This window comes from Aptenodytes forsteri, unplaced genomic scaffold (genome assembly GCF_000699145.1).
Source record: "Aptenodytes forsteri isolate BGI_AS27 unplaced genomic scaffold, ASM69914v1 Scaffold245, whole genome shotgun sequence".
NCBI classification, from domain to species: domain Eukaryota; kingdom Metazoa; phylum Chordata; class Aves; order Sphenisciformes; family Spheniscidae; genus Aptenodytes; species Aptenodytes forsteri.
The window spans coordinates 2,676,618-2,694,241 of record NW_008795686.1 but is presented as its reverse complement, the minus strand read 5'-3'; the positions used below and the strand labels follow the sequence as shown (position 1 = coordinate 2,694,241).

The window sequence follows — 17,624 nt, the reverse complement described above, 5'->3', positions numbered from 1 at the left end:
GTGAGGGGCCTAAAACTGAACACAGTATTTGAGGTGTGGCCTCACCAGTGCCGAGTACAGGGGGGACGATCACTTCCCTGCTCCTGCTGGCCACACTATTTCTGATACAAGCCAGGATGCTCTTGGCCTTCTTGGCCACATGGGCACACTGCTGGCTCATATTCAGCCGGCTGTCAACCAGCACCCCCAGGGCCTTTTCCAACAGGCAGCTTTCCAGCCACTCTGCCCCAAGCCTGTAGCATTGCATGGGGTTGTTGTGGCTGAAGTGCAGGACCCGGCACTTTGCCTTGTTGAACCTCATACAGTTGGCCTGGGCCCATCGATCCAGCCTGTCCAGGTCCCTCTGCAGAGCCTTCCTACCCTCGAGCAGATCAACACTCCCGCCCAACTTGGTGTCGTCTGCAAACTTACTTGCTTGATCTTCTGTCACACAGCAGCCTGCATTTCTCTTTCATGGCATGTCTTTCTGTTTGCCACCAGGGGAGTCTAGGTGACTGCTTAAGTTAGATTCCTAATATTTGGATGCCTGATTAGATTACCTTCTAAGTTTTTGAGCTATTGTAAATTATTTTTGGACTGAAAAAGTAGTGTAAATGAGGTTTTTTTTTTTTACTTTTCAGTAGGGAATTCTTGAATAATGACATTTTAGTTGACTTGCAACTATTTGGAAATACGGGTAGGGAATGGGAATTGAATGGGAATTTTTATTTCAAAGATTCTCTTAGTTCCTGGAGGATGCCACTGTAGTGTCTCCCACCAGAAATGAGTGCTTGCCCAGGATAGAAGAGACTTGGCCTCAGTTCTGTCCCTCAGGAGTTCTGAACGTACTCCCAGAAGAGTTGACTGAGATATCAAAGCTGATCTCTGTGGAGGTGCAGCAGAAATGGTTTTGTCAGCAGTTGTTTTGAAATGTTTTGGAATGAATTTGTCTTTTGCTCATGTGATTAATTTGTCACTGTCTGGGATCCTCTGTGTTGTAGCAGGGTGAGCAAGAGGAATACAGGTTTCCTTCTTTCTGGATTCATGTCCCATCACTGGTTGGAGGGTCTTTCACTCATGGCTTTTATTTTTGTCTGTTCTGGTTTCTTTTAGCTGTTCTGTTTGCTCTCTGTTATTGCTGTCCTCTTTTTGTTTGTCAGTGCTTACAGAGATGTACTGCCCACAGCAGCTTATGGTACTCTCATACAAAGTCAATTAGTACAAAATGCTTTTCATAAGGTTTCTGTGTAACATTGCTAATATGTTCTGGAGTGATGTTTGCTGCCTTTATTAGCAGTGTGGTGTTGACTGTCAGTTTGTGGCATGCTTTAGTCCCTAAGTCCTTCCTATTGTACTGCTGTGCAGCCAGTAACTGCTTCTTTTCTGGATGGAGAACTTGATAAAGTGAAACTCAGCACGAACAACTGTGTGTCACTCCTATGTGTAGGATAAAGCAAAATCAATCCCAGATCATTTCCTTTCAGGTAATTCTGAATTACATACATGGCTAGAGATGTTCATACATGCAGAAAGTAGTAAACGAGGAATAAGCAGCTTCAATTTTTTCCTCCTTACTCATTTTTCATAGCTAGAATAGCTTTCCTCACGTGAAGTAGAAACGGTGCAATAAGTACGCACATGTAACTTTTCTTGCCCTATTCTGCTCAAGCATATAGGCTTGTTTTATAAATCCTTCCTATGTTTTATTATTTTGGTGCAGCTAGAAGTGTAACATTAGTAGGATTTTTTTTTTTTGCTTCCAAACCATATTAAAAAAAAAAAGTGTGAAAGGAATGGGGAACAGATTGTAAACAGTAATTAGTGTCTGTTCAATCATTTCAGGATATTTTCTTGCAAATTGGAAAATCACAGAAGAAAAGGAAAATCAAGAGAAGAAATAACACTTGTATTGAATCTCGTGAGGGTGGGGGGAGTTGAATCAAAGATTTCCCTTGTGGAAAATTTCAAACACATCAAAAAGCAAGTGACTGAACTGCATATGAAACCACAGTTATAGCAAGAAAATAACATCCTTATGTCAGGATGACCTAGCCACATTAGCAATCAGCTGGATGCTTTAAAAATGATTTTATTTATCACTTCCATATTTGTTTTCCTGTACTTTCTGCCTGCCTCACAGAATTAGATCTCTGAAGCACAGGCTATGATTTGGGACAGATCAGCTGGCAAAGGCTGTTCTTAGCCTTCAGTGATGGAGATTCCCTGGCTTACCTACACACACGGTCCCAGTGCAGGATTATTCTTACGGTTTGAAGCTTTTTCTTCTTGATCGGTTTTCTCTGGACTGTGGTTGCTCTAACTGAAGGATATGAGCTATCCAAAACTGGATACGTTACTCTGGGTCTTACTGAGTAAAACCTGATTGCTTACAGCTTTCTGTTGATACATCTCATGATAATGCTAGCTTGTCTTGCTGCGATAATGTTTATTTCCAATGTCTGATCCACTGTAATCCCTGGTTGTTATTCTGTAGAGCTTGTGTCCAAGGTGTAAACACCTGTGTGAGTTTTCAGGGAACACTTCATTCTCAGTAAATGAGTCATTTGTTTATAGGCTAGTAAAATAACTCGGGGGTTTTTGTTTATTTGGCCAGAAGATGGCAGTACCTAGCCATGCCCAAGGGACACCAGCTTTTCTAAAGTTGTGGTAGTCATTCTCTGAAGAGAAGTATTTACTTGAACACAGTATTATTTTATGAGCTTGAGCTGTAGAAAACTCCTGAAGGCAAGTTCTGTGTTAAGTGAAATGCCTATGAGGGAAAACATGGGTGAGAAGATAAGGTTGTCCCCAGGTTGTTATGGTAATTGGTGAAGTTTCTTGGCTAAGGATTGGATACGCTTACAAAAATTGCTTAATGTCCTGACGGCTTTTAGTAGCATGAAATAACGGGAGAACCTTTTGAAGCTGAGCGAATAGAGGTAGATATAGTGTGTTTTTTAAAAAAATTCTAATCATTTGCCTCCAAAATCCATAAAATGCATTAAAATGTTTATATTGTAATGCTTTTTTGTTAGTGATTTCAGGAAATTGTTTATTGTGGAGACTTCACAGCATGTTACTGACGAGGGAGCAGAGATCTGTCAATGGAGGTTCTGGGTCTGTTCTCGTGGTGCCAAGCATTACAGTGCAAGGGCAAGAAGTACAAGAACACAGTTTGGATGGGTTGGTTGGGGCCTGTAATGCAATGTATTAAGGTAGTGTGTTCTGCCTCCCAGAAGCTACTAGTGGCTGGGTATTACTTCAACAGGTGGGGAGACACTCTGGGGTTTTTATGTGAGTTTTTTAATCAATAATCATGGAGTCTTTTGCATGCTTTAAGAACATAGCAATATGCTATTATAAAGAGGAGAAAACCTCAGCCTAAAGTAGCATAAGAAGTAAGTGTTAGGGGTTTATTGTATAAACAGATAGACAATGTTAGCTCGATGCTTCAGAAGCAGACTGCAAGCTTGTTGGAGAAGCACCGTGCTTCCTCTTATGTAGGTGCTGGTCCTTCCTAAAATATTGCACGTGGTAGAATGAAGTAGTTCAGAATTTTTGACATGGTGGACTTAAGCTGAGGGTGGAACATTTTATTCAGAGTTAAAAAACTACCAGTTGTGTATAGATTGAGTAAAACTTAGGTAGTCTGGAGGTTGGTTAACCTTGTTTCTTTGTGGATGGATTTAAGCAGATAATTCTGCAGCTTGCTTGCCTGGTTCTTCCAGAGCAGTTTGGCAAGATCTGGATTTTGTTCTGATTTATTTAAATGTCTTTGAACAGTAACATCTGGAGAACGTGTTCCAGACTCATTACACAATAGTACATTTTGTTCATTTTAAGAAAAGAATTGGCTATTTAAGATTAAGATGTACAGTAGGAAAAAAGTTATTTGAGAACTTGATACAATGTAGTATGTCCTTTTACACTTTGTATCTGTGGGTTATTGATATAAATCAGTCTGTGTCAGAGCTAAATAGATTTTATTTTAGTTTTTTTATTTTTTTAATTGTTCTGATAGTGTCTGGTGTGAAAACAATATTTTATTTGTTTGGGACTTAATAATATTTATTACATTTCTTTTTATACATTGTAAACCTGTTTGAGGGAAAGATAAGGGATATACTTTTTAATATAGAACTTGGTACTCAGTATGGAGCTTAAGAAAGCTGTTCTAAGACATTTTTACGATATTTCAAGATACATTGCTGGGCAAAAAAGTATGTGCTGCTGAACTTCATAAAAATGGAATTTTCCACTTCAGAAAATACTTGCAGTGAAACATTTAAAAGTAGTATTTTAGTAATATAGTGTCAAGGAGGATGGAACTTTATGTATTAAAGACACATGATGAAATCGATGAGCATAACTAGTATTTGCAGCCTGTATTAATACCAGGTCTGCAAGCACAGTTTGTGTACCTTGTTTTAGATGACAGTCTTTAAGTCTTTACTATTCCTTAGGTGGAATTTAGTGATTCTCAATTTCCTTGGTTAGTCCTGTGATCAGTATGCCCTCTGTTTCATTTGTACTCGTCAAGTGGGACTAATTTAGTATGTCTGCTGTTTTTTCTGCCTCTGAGGTTGGTGATAAGAGTGTGGTAATTATCACTAGTTCAGTTTAAGAAGGTGCTGCAGACTTTATTACAGGGAGTAAAACACTCAGAGTTTTCTTGGAAGCAATTTGGTAGAAGCCTAGAAGGGTCAAAAAGGTCAAGACTACTACCCCAGTCCAGTCAATTGTCTAAGCAGCTTTGCAACAGAAGCACTTTGAGGAGCAGGTTAATCTTAATTTAATATGATTCAGAGCCATCTTGCAGTGACCAGGCTGACATAACATGCTAGTAATTTATTATAAAAGATCTCCTTTCCTTTTAATTTGTACAAACATTAAATCCTCAAAACCTGGCAAGGAGTTTTCACACTTGTATGGAAGCACCAAGTACAGATCAATTTATTGATTTCTCTCATGCACATGCTTTGCATTATCAAGGGACAGGCATGCTTACAAGTGAGATTCGTAAGATGCTTTTCATTACTGCAGATTACTGGTCATTTAGCACTTTGTAGTGCTACCACACAGTAGGTAAAATTCATCATAAGAAGTTATAACCTACTTGCCTATGAAATCCTTTTCACTTCATGTAATTACTTTTCATCTGTTAGGTAAGTGAAATGATCTATTTTAACATGGGCAGCTCTGGAAAAAGCAGCTTTTAAAATGGCATGGCACGTTAGTGTGCAAGGATTCAAGAATGAGAGGTAAACCATCTCTGTGTCTGTGAAACTGAAGCCCTGCTTTGGACAAGTAGATTTGAAGTTTGCATAGTCAGCTGGATAGCTAATGTGTTTTTACTATTCACTATAGAGGAGCGGTGCCCATTGCACACCCTTTTTTAAAGCTGAAGAACTGTGACTAGGATATCAACAGAAGAAGTGGTAGAATAAATTGATTAAAATGAGTAAGAAATTACTAGAACTGTTTCATGCTCAACCAGGGGCTCTAAAAGAGCTGAGTATGAATTTACCAAACTACCTGCTGTGATGCCTGCCCTCTCACGTAGTGTCAGAGAAATGGAAGATAAGAAGTGTCACCAATTGTAAAACAGGGCTTAAAAGGGATTGTGGGACCAAGAAAGTCTGAATGCTGGATAGATTGTGTTAAATTATGTTAAGGCATAGAATTAGTAGACTTATGTAGATGTGCATCTATGAAAAATCCTAGACGTTCTAGGATTAGAACAGGTCTTCAAAGGCAGGACTGATTTGAAATCAGTCATTTCTATTTGAATTTTCTACACGAAGTCCCCAGTGAGTAGCAAAGAAGCTAATCTGCTGGGACTTCCTTTTCTTTCCAGTCCTCTGTTTTTCCACGTGCATCCATGGTTGTTGCAGTTGAGGACAGAATATACTTATCTTGTTGGACTTTTCTATTTGACATCTAATGGATGTTTTAAATGGAAGTTAATGAGATCGTGGGGACAAATAAAATGCTGCCCAGGTATATTGTTAATACTACTCAGTACTGACATCTTTTAAGATGCTTTTTTTAACGCAAGTGATGTAGAAGTATTTTAAAAACAAAACACCCTCCTGTGACTAAATCGCCAGCGGTACTCCTTAAACCACTCAAATCGGCCTTACAGAGCAATGTGAAATTACTCAGAGTTGGAGCCTTGGGTGGTGTGTTAACATTATAGGAAATTTGATATTGTTTGAATATCTCATTTTTTAAGTTAAATTAAGACAGGAACATGTTTCATTGCAGATACTGAAATCTGAAATACTTCTTTTCTGACGGCTTGGAACAAATAAAGATGAAGCAGGCCAAAACATTAATGCACAATAATCGACTACATATGTCTGTAAACATGTTCTGTTAGGTTGCTATGAAACTTTTTATTCTGGGAGGACGAGAAGATGACTGTAAGACTGCCTTAAAGCTGTTGCCCCTTGGACAGAGGGTCAGCGGTAATTTGAATGTTTGTGGGGTGCTTAACTCTTTGTTCTGAAAATCACAAAGATCAATCTCTTTTTATTTAAGTAAAAATAGATCAGGGGAGGATGAAGTAATTGTTCAAAAATTGCTTTTAATCAAATAGTACTTTTTCCTTAATGATTTTAATCTTATTAGGCAACACTTCTAGTGTATTTATTCACTTGCTTAACTTGCATGTAATCTTCTTCCTGAGTTATTGGGATGGAGAGATGAGAAGAATCATCCTTTTTTCACATAGCCCTGTTTGCCATATTGCTTCCCTCACTACTTGGAAAAGGGCACCAACCTGTTCAGATGGCTGAAACTAGGGATGTTTATAAAGCCGGGCAGGTTAATTGAAATGGACACCAGCATAATGTCTTTCTTCAGAGGCTGACGCACCTGGTTTCAGATAACGTAGAGGTACTACTTTCACCTGGAGTGACAAGTCAGCTCACAGAGTTTGTGTTAGCTTGTTTTGAGCTGCGTGGCTGACGCAAGTAATAGGAGAAGAGTACATTTTAGGAAATGTTTCTTCACTGGTACGGAAATGAAATATGGAAGGACAAGGTATCTTGGGGTTATTTGTCCGCTTGAGTCAGATTTCAGCTGAGTGAATGGTTTACAAAGGATGATGTGAATGACTGTTTATCAAAAATGACTTCCTTTTCACATTTTGAAAAAAATGTGAAAAATAAAAAATGTGAAATAAAATAGATAAAAATACATAGGCTTAATGCCTTTAAATTTTCAGTGTTTAAATAATTTATATTTAGTTTGGTAATGATTTTGATATTGTATAAATAAAGATAGGTTAAAGCCATGCCATACAATTTTTAATGTTTGGGGAAATTAATAAATTTGTTTTATCCTAATGATGTGTGTAGCTTTTTGTCTTAAAGGGCTAGATTTTATTAAAAAATCCCAAACAACCCAACCCTTGAAACTCTATCCAAGCCTTCTTTTCCCATCTAATGAATAGTAAAATGCTTCAGGTTTTGCTTTTAAGAAGGGAACAATATTATTGTTGTACATGTAAAATCAAAACCATTCCTGAGTAATGAATCTCACTCAATGACAATTACCTGGCTCTTTCTTCACTGTTTTAAGCCATAGTACTTCAGGATTATGCCTTTAATTCTCAAAGTCCGAATTAGGTGCTTCAAGCTGATCATGTTATAACTGTCATGTTGTATTTCACGTTTGCTTTTATTGATTCTCACTTCATTTATTTCATCATACTCCACTGATAGCAGCATGCTTCCTCTAACTTAATATCTCAATAGTATTTCAGCAGTTCTGTTAGGATGTCTTTTATATTCCAAATCATAGAGAGGCAAGCTAGTGTGGTGGCTCTAACGTGCTTTTAAATTCATTCACCTATCACAAATTGATATTAAACAATTAATTTTGAAGTTTTTATAAGTTGAAAGCTCATTTTACAGGATTGTTCAAACACACTTCAATTTTTGTGTGATGATATAAAATTATTTATAGAACTAATGTATAAGGCAATTTCAGTTTTCTCTGAAAAATCTGTTAATAAAGAATAAGGTTACGTAAGCTTAGTATGATCTGACTTCTAGGCACTTCTCAACAATCTGGTTTTTTATTCTGCTCAGACATTAGTCTATTTATGTAGGCTATGTGGTAGAGTTTTAAACCAGATTTAACTGCATTTCAGTAAATCAGTATGTGTTAAAACAGAATAGAAATTCTCATGAAGAAAAGAAGGCCAATTGAATATTTTGATTTCAATGTAATAATGTTATGTTTTAAAATTTACTGTGAATTTCACCCCAACCCTATGGTCTTATTTTTCTGGTGTTTTCTTTGCTAGTCACATCCTATATCAAATTATCATGTAAGCAAATGAAGTGAAATATATTGATCTGCCAATAGACTTTTAAGAAGTAGGAAAGTGTAGTATGTCTTGGTAGTGTTAATGCATTTTTAGTTTATTAAAATATGAGCTGTTTTAAATTAAAAATTTAAATGCATCAATGAAAGAGAAGGGAAATAAGATGTCTAATTCACGGCACCCTAGATTAAATAAAAAGGAGGGAAGGAGAAGTTTGCCAACTGTTTATAGTTTTACGGATGGATATGGGTACAGGGGGACAGCTCTTGTGATTGCATCTGAAGCAGGGCTTCCCCACCTTCACAGGTGGTGGTAAGGCCTGGGGCAACTACACATTTGCAGGGGTGGTTTATGTTCCTCTTTCCTTGATCATGCTGCCTGTCAGCGGAGGGAGCACACCAGAGGATGCTGTATAGCTTGGGAACTGAGACTACAGCCATCCTTCAGGAAGGAGAACAATTTACACAGTGTACACTTTCTCTAGGTTCAAAAGTCATCTTGCATTCTTGTTATAGAAGTTCTTTCATCTTTCCATGGCATTATTTTCCTTCTCCATCCTATGGATTAGTTACTGATCTATTTACTCTGTAGAAATGGGACTAAATAGCCCTGAAAGCCAAAGTTTCTTATTCTGCATGGGAGAAGCATGGTAGTGATGTGACTGAAGTGTTCCCCTTTTGTCAGCTCTTCAGGGAAGAGAATATTCCTGCGTGAAGCTTTTTGAACTGATTTTTGTTAATTCTTGGCAGTAAAGCCACAACACAATTGATGTCTGTCAGAAGTGAGTATAACTTAATTACGAGGACAATGAAAACAAGTTACCTCTTCTATAAATATCTTCTCCAGTTCTGGGTTTCCCAGAGCATTTTGTCTTTCTGCTACTTGGAAGAAAAATCTTTCAGGGCTGGGGCTGTTTTTATATAGTGGCATTGCCAGACACATTGGTAGTACTAGTAAAGAAAGAATAGAAATATGCAGACTAGTAGTGTTACTGCAGCACGCTGGTAAAATAAATGCCCAGTAAGAATAAATGGCAGCACTACGAAGTTACTGCCACTCTCACTTCCTATGCCATTTTTAGTCTGAACGACTTTTGAGCACAGTACGTGCGGAGATTATTATTTTTCTTCCAGGAGATACGAAACGAAGTATAGATGACCCACATCTGGAAATTACTGAGATCAGCTCGCTCCTATACCTTGGAAATGAGAGTTAGCATGTTTTTCTAGTTGTAAAATGTTCTCTGATCTGCAAGGTACTTTGCTGTGATTCAGAGTTGATCAGGGTATGTTTGACATCCAGACAACAAAACTCTACTTTCTGTCAAAAGCTATGCAATAATTTTGTTAATCTGGAATTCAGTTTTAATTACTGAGCTAGCTATGGTAACATTTTTATCTCCTGCAGCAATAGCAGGACTTCTAAGTCATAAGAATTTAAAAAGTTTCTTGGAAATTTATTTCTAAACAAGAAGCAGCCCAGTGTGCATGTATCTTAAAAGTACTGTAAGTCACAGGGTTTTTTGTTTCAAACACTGGTTTATAAGAAATGAGTAGAAGTCATAGAAGTTTGGAATGACTAATTTGAGAAAATGGTGTTTCTCCTCAAAAAGACGATCTTTCAGGTGCTTGAAAATGTTTCCTCTGTCTTGTATGCAAAATTGTGGAGTGTCCTGCAATTGTGGTAGCCCTTTGGACTTGTGTTGGCTTGTGCAGCCTCACTGACAACACCAACATTGTAATATCATTGGATGGCATTTTGTTTACTTGCCTTAAATGAATGGTGTCTTGGTCATGTTCCTGGCAGAGGGAGAGCCAAAAACAAATTACTGATATATCAAAAACAATTCCTCCAAAACCAAACAACAAAAAATCAAACCAATAAACCAACCCAAAACAAAGTGACCCTTGGAGTATGAAACTCAAAACACCAGGTGAAGCACGTGGACAGGGTACAAGCAGTGACAATGCTGTGCTGGGTGATGTGTGAAGATGAAGGATGCGTACTTGAAAGATTTGTAGAACATGCCTCCTTTTAGAATATCGTAAATACAGCTGTGGGTAGTGGTTCTCCTCTTATCATCCCTTTCTAAAACCTTTTGTTAGCTTCCCTTTCTCTAGTTTGTTAACTTGCAGCTATTGAAAATAGGAGTCTTCATAGTAACAACTTTTTGGACATGAGGAAAAATGTCTTTACTGAAAGAGTGGTGAAACATTGGAAGAGGCTGCCCAGGGAAGTGGTTGAGTCCCCATCCCTGGAGGTATTTAAAAGACGTGTAGATGAGGCTCTTAGGGACATGGTTTAGCAGGCATGGTGGTGTTGGGTTGACGGTTGAACTCGATGATCTTAGAGGTCTTTTCCAACCTTTATGATTCTATGATAACTTTCCTAATTATTAATTGATTAGTTTAGTTTTTCTTTTTAGTTATTTATTTCGTGGTTATTTAGTTATTGTTTGATTTATTTCATAGCCACTGGTGTGCACTGTGCTCATTTTTTTTCCATCCAGTTTGAAGTCTTAGCATATTCATGCACGATGGACTCCTATGGAAACCTACTGTCTATTTCCCAATGTTCTAAAGGGAAAATTTAATAGCATAACTAGGTTCTCCTGTTGATCTGCCGAGGAAGTACGGTACTGCTGGCAGATATTGTAAATATGTCTTATAGAGGATAATGTAGTGGTGTTTCATCTCCCTCCTCCTTCCTCCTTGTTTTTAATTTCATGAACTGAGCAATTTTGTCTTCAGCTATGTATTAGATTGATGCATATTTGGAATCTGAAATTACTGTGGTACAGAAATATGTCAGGGCTAAAATGACCTTTTGCACTCCCACGGGGAAGATACAAAACCCAAAATATTTGATTTCCAGTCTTGTGCCTCCAACAGCAGGAACAGCTTTTTTTCTCTTGCCTTGGAGACAAACCAAATTCTTTAGTAAGCGCAGCCCTACCTTACAAAAGAAGACTGGTAAGACTGTGTACTGCTTATGGGGAGTGTGGGCAAGAGACAGTATACTTTCATACAGATGCTCTCATAAGATCCATCTGCCTTTGAGTATGGACAGTTAGTTTTGACTGCCTTAAAAAAATTGAAGTAACAATACTTTTCTTTATTGTAAGCTTTTTTTAATGCTTGTAAGTATTCTTTACTCCTCCCCTATAAGCATGAGGGGTATGCATGCTTATCTGTATACACATCAGAACAAATTATTTTCCTTGAAGTGTTAAGAACATTGTAAGTTACAGAAACTGTTCTTATCTTTCATTTTGTTTCTGCTTGTCTTCCTCTGAGCTGTTACAAATTAAAGTGAAAATATCTTTATCTGTAATGGTGGTTTATTGTTGCTACGTCTAAAAAAACCCATCTAAAGAGCCATATGCTTAATTGCAGGTGATTTGTTTGTAAAGGAATTGTTTGTTGTGCGTTTTTTTTGTTTGGTTGTTTTTTCTTTTCTTTTCTTTTCTTTTTTTTTTTTTAAATAGGTAAAGATAGAGTTTTCAACACCCCCTTGTGTGAACAAGGAATTGTTGGCTTTGGTATTGGAGTTGCTGTTGCAGGTGCTACAGCCATTGCAGAAATTCAGTTTGCAGATTACATTTTTCCAGCATTTGATCAGGTTAGTACTAACAAATTTGAGAGAAGTAAAAAGAAATCTCATGACTGTTTAAATTACTCTTCTGTTAGCATTAATATTTGGTATGAATACGTAATTTTTGCAAATATATCCACAGCTGTATTACTAATATTTATGCATGCTTTAAGTAAACGGGAAGGTACCGAGGCCAGTTTGAAGGCTGATTAAATAATGGAAATTAAAGATGTGGTTTGAAGCAAATGTCTCTTTGTTTGTTTTTATTTTTAGTTTTGTGGCTGTGTTGGCTTCAGCAGCCTTAAATTCCTCAGCTGTGTCTTCCCAGCACCATCTCTCACTTCTCTATGCTTCTGCAGCCAGCCATGTGTCCACAGGACAAACTACAGATTTGAACTGGGCTCATTAACAGTATGGGAATGGGGAAACAACTGGGCTGTATGGCTACTCCTGAGGCATAGGCATCTAACTTGAACACACTAAATTATCGCCTTGTTTGCCTTGGAAAATGTTTGCTTTCCCACTGACTTACAGGATTCCTTTGCTTCTAATTTGATCCTCTGAATTCATGCATGGAGCAGATGATGTAGATACATTTCATGTAATATAGAGGCTTAATGATGCATAACTAAAGGTATTGGACTGAATATTACTTTTGTATATAAATCTTCCCAGATTGTTAACGAAGCAGCAAAATATCGTTACCGCTCTGGAGATCTGTTTAATTGTGGAAGCCTCACCATCAGAGCCCCCTGGGGCTGTGTGGGTCATGGTGCACTATATCACTCTCAAAGTCCAGAAGCTTTTTTTGCTCACTGTCCAGGAATAAAGGTACGGTAACTCTTATTGTATGAAGATTAATTTTTTTTGTTTGGGTTTTTTTTGTTTGTTTTTTTAATGAACCTGACCAACAATGAGTCTGGGTGCAAGCAGGGGAAGAAGAATGGCAGTCAAAGTCCACAACAAAAAATCTGAATATGTTAATTAAAAACTCTTTTATAAGTTTTCAAGTTATAAAACTTAAGCCGTGTTAAGAGTTTGAGAATTTATAGCCATCACTGACACAATCTTTAATAGACATAGCATTTTGTATTTGTGTGCTTTTTGCTCTAAAAGCATACATTTTACATTTGTTCTGTGTCAGTATAGTACAGAAACTAAAAACTAACATTAATAAATAGTACTTTCCTTTTTTTCTTTCTGCATCTGCCTTCTTAAGTGCATATTCAAATTCATTTATATGAATGACAGTGACAGGCAATGGGTACAAACTGAAGCAGAAGAGGTTCCATCTGAACATAAGGAAGCACTTGGCACAGGTTTCCCAGAGAGGTTGTGGAATCTCCATGTTTGGAGGTATTCAGAAGTTGTCTGCACATGGTCCTGGGCAACCAGCTCTAGGTGGCTCTGCTTGAGCAGGGGTGTGGGACCAGATGACCTCTGGAGGTCCCTGCCAACCTCAACTGTTCTGTGATTCTCTGAATGAGAACTTTAGGCAAGCTTTCTGTGTGAGACAGTGGCATCCCTTGAAGCTAAGATTCCTAGCTCTTAGATGGATAACTTTCCTGGAGAAGAGGAAGGGGTGGGATCAGATTAAGAGAGCACTGTTTGCCAGCTCTCCATTTTTTCTGAGTAAATTTTTGTCTATGGACTTGTACTTCTGGGTTGACTGGCATCTAGTCCATTGAGAAGTGACTCATAGCTTGATTAATGTGGAAGACTTAAGCAAAACCAGTGTTTGTATGCTGAAGACACATGTTCATTGTTTATCTGTTGTTTAAGCTTTTGTCTATATATGATTTTGGTGTTCTAAAACTTCAGATATTACTCATTCACAGGGAGGCCATAGCCATTTCTCCTACTTGTTTCTCTTTACTTAAATAAAAAATCTTGTATTATTCAATTTTATTCCATGATATTTGAGAAACGGAATGCATTTTTGTCTTTGGCAGTTCTTTATGATCTTTGAGGTGTTCCTATTCTGAACTTGAAAATATTTCCTGATATAGACAAAAGCAATCTACAAAGTCTTTTGCCAGGTAATTGAATCAAACTGTTTCTTGAGCTTGTTTAAAAACTAGAGTAGTTTATTATCACATGGAAGCACAAGATAACTTATATGATTAAGATGCTGATGCCAGGTCTAGCTAATTTATGCTGATCTTGTTGGTCGATCTCAAATCTTTATATACTGAACCAAGTGCTGAGATTTAGTGGTCCACTCTGGTGATTAAAACTCTTTCTAATTCATAGCAATCTAGTACTACTGTGCTTAGTCTTCTGAATAAGTTAGTAAGTCAGAATTTTATTAATCACTCCAGGTAATTTAGTTTCTTTTCTCTCATCTCTGATGTTTCTTCTCATTGGTTTTTCACTTTCTTTCACTTTTCCTTGGGTAAAGTGCTAAAATAGGTTGCTACCACTAACAGCTGTCATCTCAGTTAAAGATAAAGGGCACATTAAATTCTGTGGAACCGGTGGAACAATATACTAGTTTTTGATGCACAGAGAAGTATTTTAGACTCTATCTTTTGAATTCTGTATCTTTGTGAAAACAATGTTGTTCCTTTAATATTTTTTTGCAAAGCTGTTCATTAATGCAGTTAATAAGGTTTAAGGTTTTATCTTCAAGGTTGCAGGTCTGTTTTTGAATGAACCCAAACCCAGCCCTTAACGTATGAATCCAGAAATGCAAATGAACCTGTGGTTCAGATGCATTTGCAAAAGTCCCACATCTATGCATATTTTCTCCAAATTACAGGAGAAAAGGGTATGTATCACAAGCTGGGAAGAGTAGGACTGATCTTTGGGGACAGTGGTTTTCAAAACTGCCCTCTTATTAAACTCTGTGGCAGGTTCCTGACTTAACATTCTATTTTGTGTTTTTCTTAAGTGAAAGGTAAGGTTTGGATTTCTTAAGTGAAAGGTGAGGTTTGGATTTCCCAAGCAAAAAGGAGTTTGTACAACTTTGACTGTTCAGGGGAAGGACTGTAATCGGTACTTAAGACAAGGCTTGTTGGGATGATGAGGACATTACTAGATGGTTGTATCTTTTGTCTACTGTTGTGAGGATGTATGTCTTAATGGATCAGACTGTCTTCCAAAATTACTGTATTGACTCTCTCCATTCCATTGTAAGACTGCTCCAGGATATTTGCCGTCATGGCTAGAAGCTTTCTTTTCATTTCCAGCCTAAATTTGTTCCTGACTAACTTGTATATTTAACTTATCTGTCCTTCATCTTCCCTTTCACATACTAAGAGAACAATTGTTTTCCCTTTAGTCTTTTTTTTGTTAGACTAAACAAATCAAACTCTCAAAGAGATGTTAACAATATCTGAAGCTCTTTTGGCACGTGTTTCATTCATTTCCTTTCAAATCAGTTTATATAGTCATGAAGTATTCCAGGCTGAGTTTCTAGCAGTGATTTTTGCAATAGCACTAACACTTCCTTGGCTATATAATTATGCTTTTTTAGGGCTGTACTGCATAGTGTCCTAGTCATCCTTTGAGCAGATAATAAATTCAGATCTGAATTTCTACTGCTGAGTTTTAAATTTATAACAAAAATGTAGTCCTTAAATGTGTGACTTTTCAGTATGTATTGTTCAGTTTGCTTTTGCTTTTGTCAGTCATGTCCTCAATGTGAACTAGATCTTTTTGGTGTCGTCCTCTGTAGTGGTAGTGACTCTCAGCGTTTGAATAGTTTTCATTACCATGTTCTGACTTAATATCGTAAAAGAATAAGGTAAATAAAGTCTGTCCTAAAAATGATCCCTAAGGAGCTGCACTGGTAACATCCATTAGTTGGGTAATTTCCCATGTGTCTGTTACCAAATGCTTCGGTGAAATATTAATAGACTGCTTCTCCCTTGATTAGAAAAATCACTTATCAAGTTAATTTGATGTGATAGCAGATTTAGGTTGTGTTTTGACTCTTTTCTATTACTTTTATATAATTAAATGTTCTTACTCTCGAAAAATATTTTGAAGTCTTGGAAACTCCTGGAGGCAGTAAGGTAACATGTCTGTAGTTACATGGATATTTTTTTTTTTCTTTAAACAAGTGCTACAACTAATGTTTTCAGTCAGAGGGGGCCACTTCTAACTTCACAGCTATAAAAATGCTTGCTAGTAGACTTCAGGCTGCATGTGCCAGCTCTTTGAGATCTCTGGGATATAAATTAGCTGGTCCTTCTGATTTGAGGGAATTGAGCTCTTGGGTTCTATTTTCATTTAAACCGTGATAATTTGGTAATTTTCTGTTCGTAATCAACATTCTCTTAGATCATCCAAAATTAACTCTTCTGTTGGCAAATCAATTATACTTTTTCCTTCCAAGTATTCAGATTATGTCTGGAGGCCTTCCTTAGTTTTCTCTTTGCTTGATAATAGTTTCAGGTATTTTTTGGTATTTGTTCATTTCCAAAATGAACAAATTTCAGCCTTCTACCATAAGCAAGGAAGTCAACTTTAAATAGCTATTTCGTTTTTTAGTCTTCAAAACTTACTGGACTAAATCTGAATACCTTCCAGGCCTGCTCTGATGAATCTTTACCCAAGCAACTGAGGATCACTCAGCTGAATTTTTTTGTCATGCATCTACATTAATTTTACTAAAATAAAATATAATATTTTTTTAAAATCTGACTGACTTTATTCTGTTCCTTCTACCTCAAGATGCTATTTCTACCTTATCGGAGGGGAGTCCATTAGTATTTAAATCATGGTGTAGAGGGGAACTATTCAAGCCTCATCAATGAACAAAATAAAATTCAAAATTTGGAGCGTGTTAGTAATGTAGCACTGATGTTAATTCACTTTGTAAGAACTGCTCAATCTGTACATATGTTTATTTAAAGCAAATAATTGCTTGGTTTTTAATATTAATTGAGTTAGCTTGTAGCAGAATTGCAGTTTAAATAAACTATTTAAAAAATATTTTTACAGATTGTTATTCCAAGGAGTCCTCTTCAGGCCAAAGGACTGCTGCTGTCATGCATAGAGGACAAAAACCCATGCATATTCTTTGAACCTAAAATACTTTACAGAGCTGCAGGTAAAGATTTATATGCTGTATTTTCCAATAAAGCAACACTTTTTTTTTTGGCATATATATGTTGATAGTCACAGCTAAAACAATACTGTAGCAGAAATCTTGACTTGTTTTGTCTCTAGCTATGTTTGGGTGTTGTGTTTTTAGAGGAATTGTGAAAACTGAATAAGATCTCTAAATTTGGCTGCAAAGATAAATGAACATTTACAGTCTGATTCATGCTCAGTTAACTTTCAAAGCAGAATGCTTTGTACAGTCTTGGGTTAAAAAAAAAAAGAAGAAATAGAACTAAGAGGCATTATCCTTTATCAAATTGCAATATAAATTTGTCAGAAGTTAAACTGCTTTCTTTTTGGTAACTCTAGATACTAAAATAAGTTTCCAGATCAGTTTTTATTTTTCCAAAGGAACTGAACATCACCATCATAATTTTCCCAAAGTTAAAATTTCTTTGAAGTGCTTTATTTCTAAAAATCTTGAAAATCTGCCCCTTAGATTTTAATCTTATGTGGAATGAAGTGTGATTGCCATTACTTTTCAAATTTGTTTTAGTCACAATGAACTTTTTGGTTCAAAGAAGTTTTAACAGCTATCGTTATGCGTAACATATAAGAACAGAGTAATTTGAAAATGATAGTGCTTGAGTTGGTTGTAAAA

General features: G+C 36.8%; 1 protein-coding gene across 1 annotated transcript in view; it reads left to right on the top strand.

Annotated features, from left to right (window-relative positions):
- The window catches only part of BCKDHB (branched chain keto acid dehydrogenase E1 subunit beta), a 77,371-nt gene that overhangs the window by 10,273 nt on the left and 49,474 nt on the right, over positions 1-17,624 (top strand). Inside the window, exons 3-5 of the mRNA XM_009282728.1 lie at positions 11,805-11,938; positions 12,587-12,742; positions 16,862-16,970. Coding sequence (XP_009281003.1) covers positions 11,805-11,938; positions 12,587-12,742; positions 16,862-16,970 — 399 coding nt within the window. The remainder of the gene's footprint in view (positions 1-11,804; positions 11,939-12,586; positions 12,743-16,861; positions 16,971-17,624) is intronic.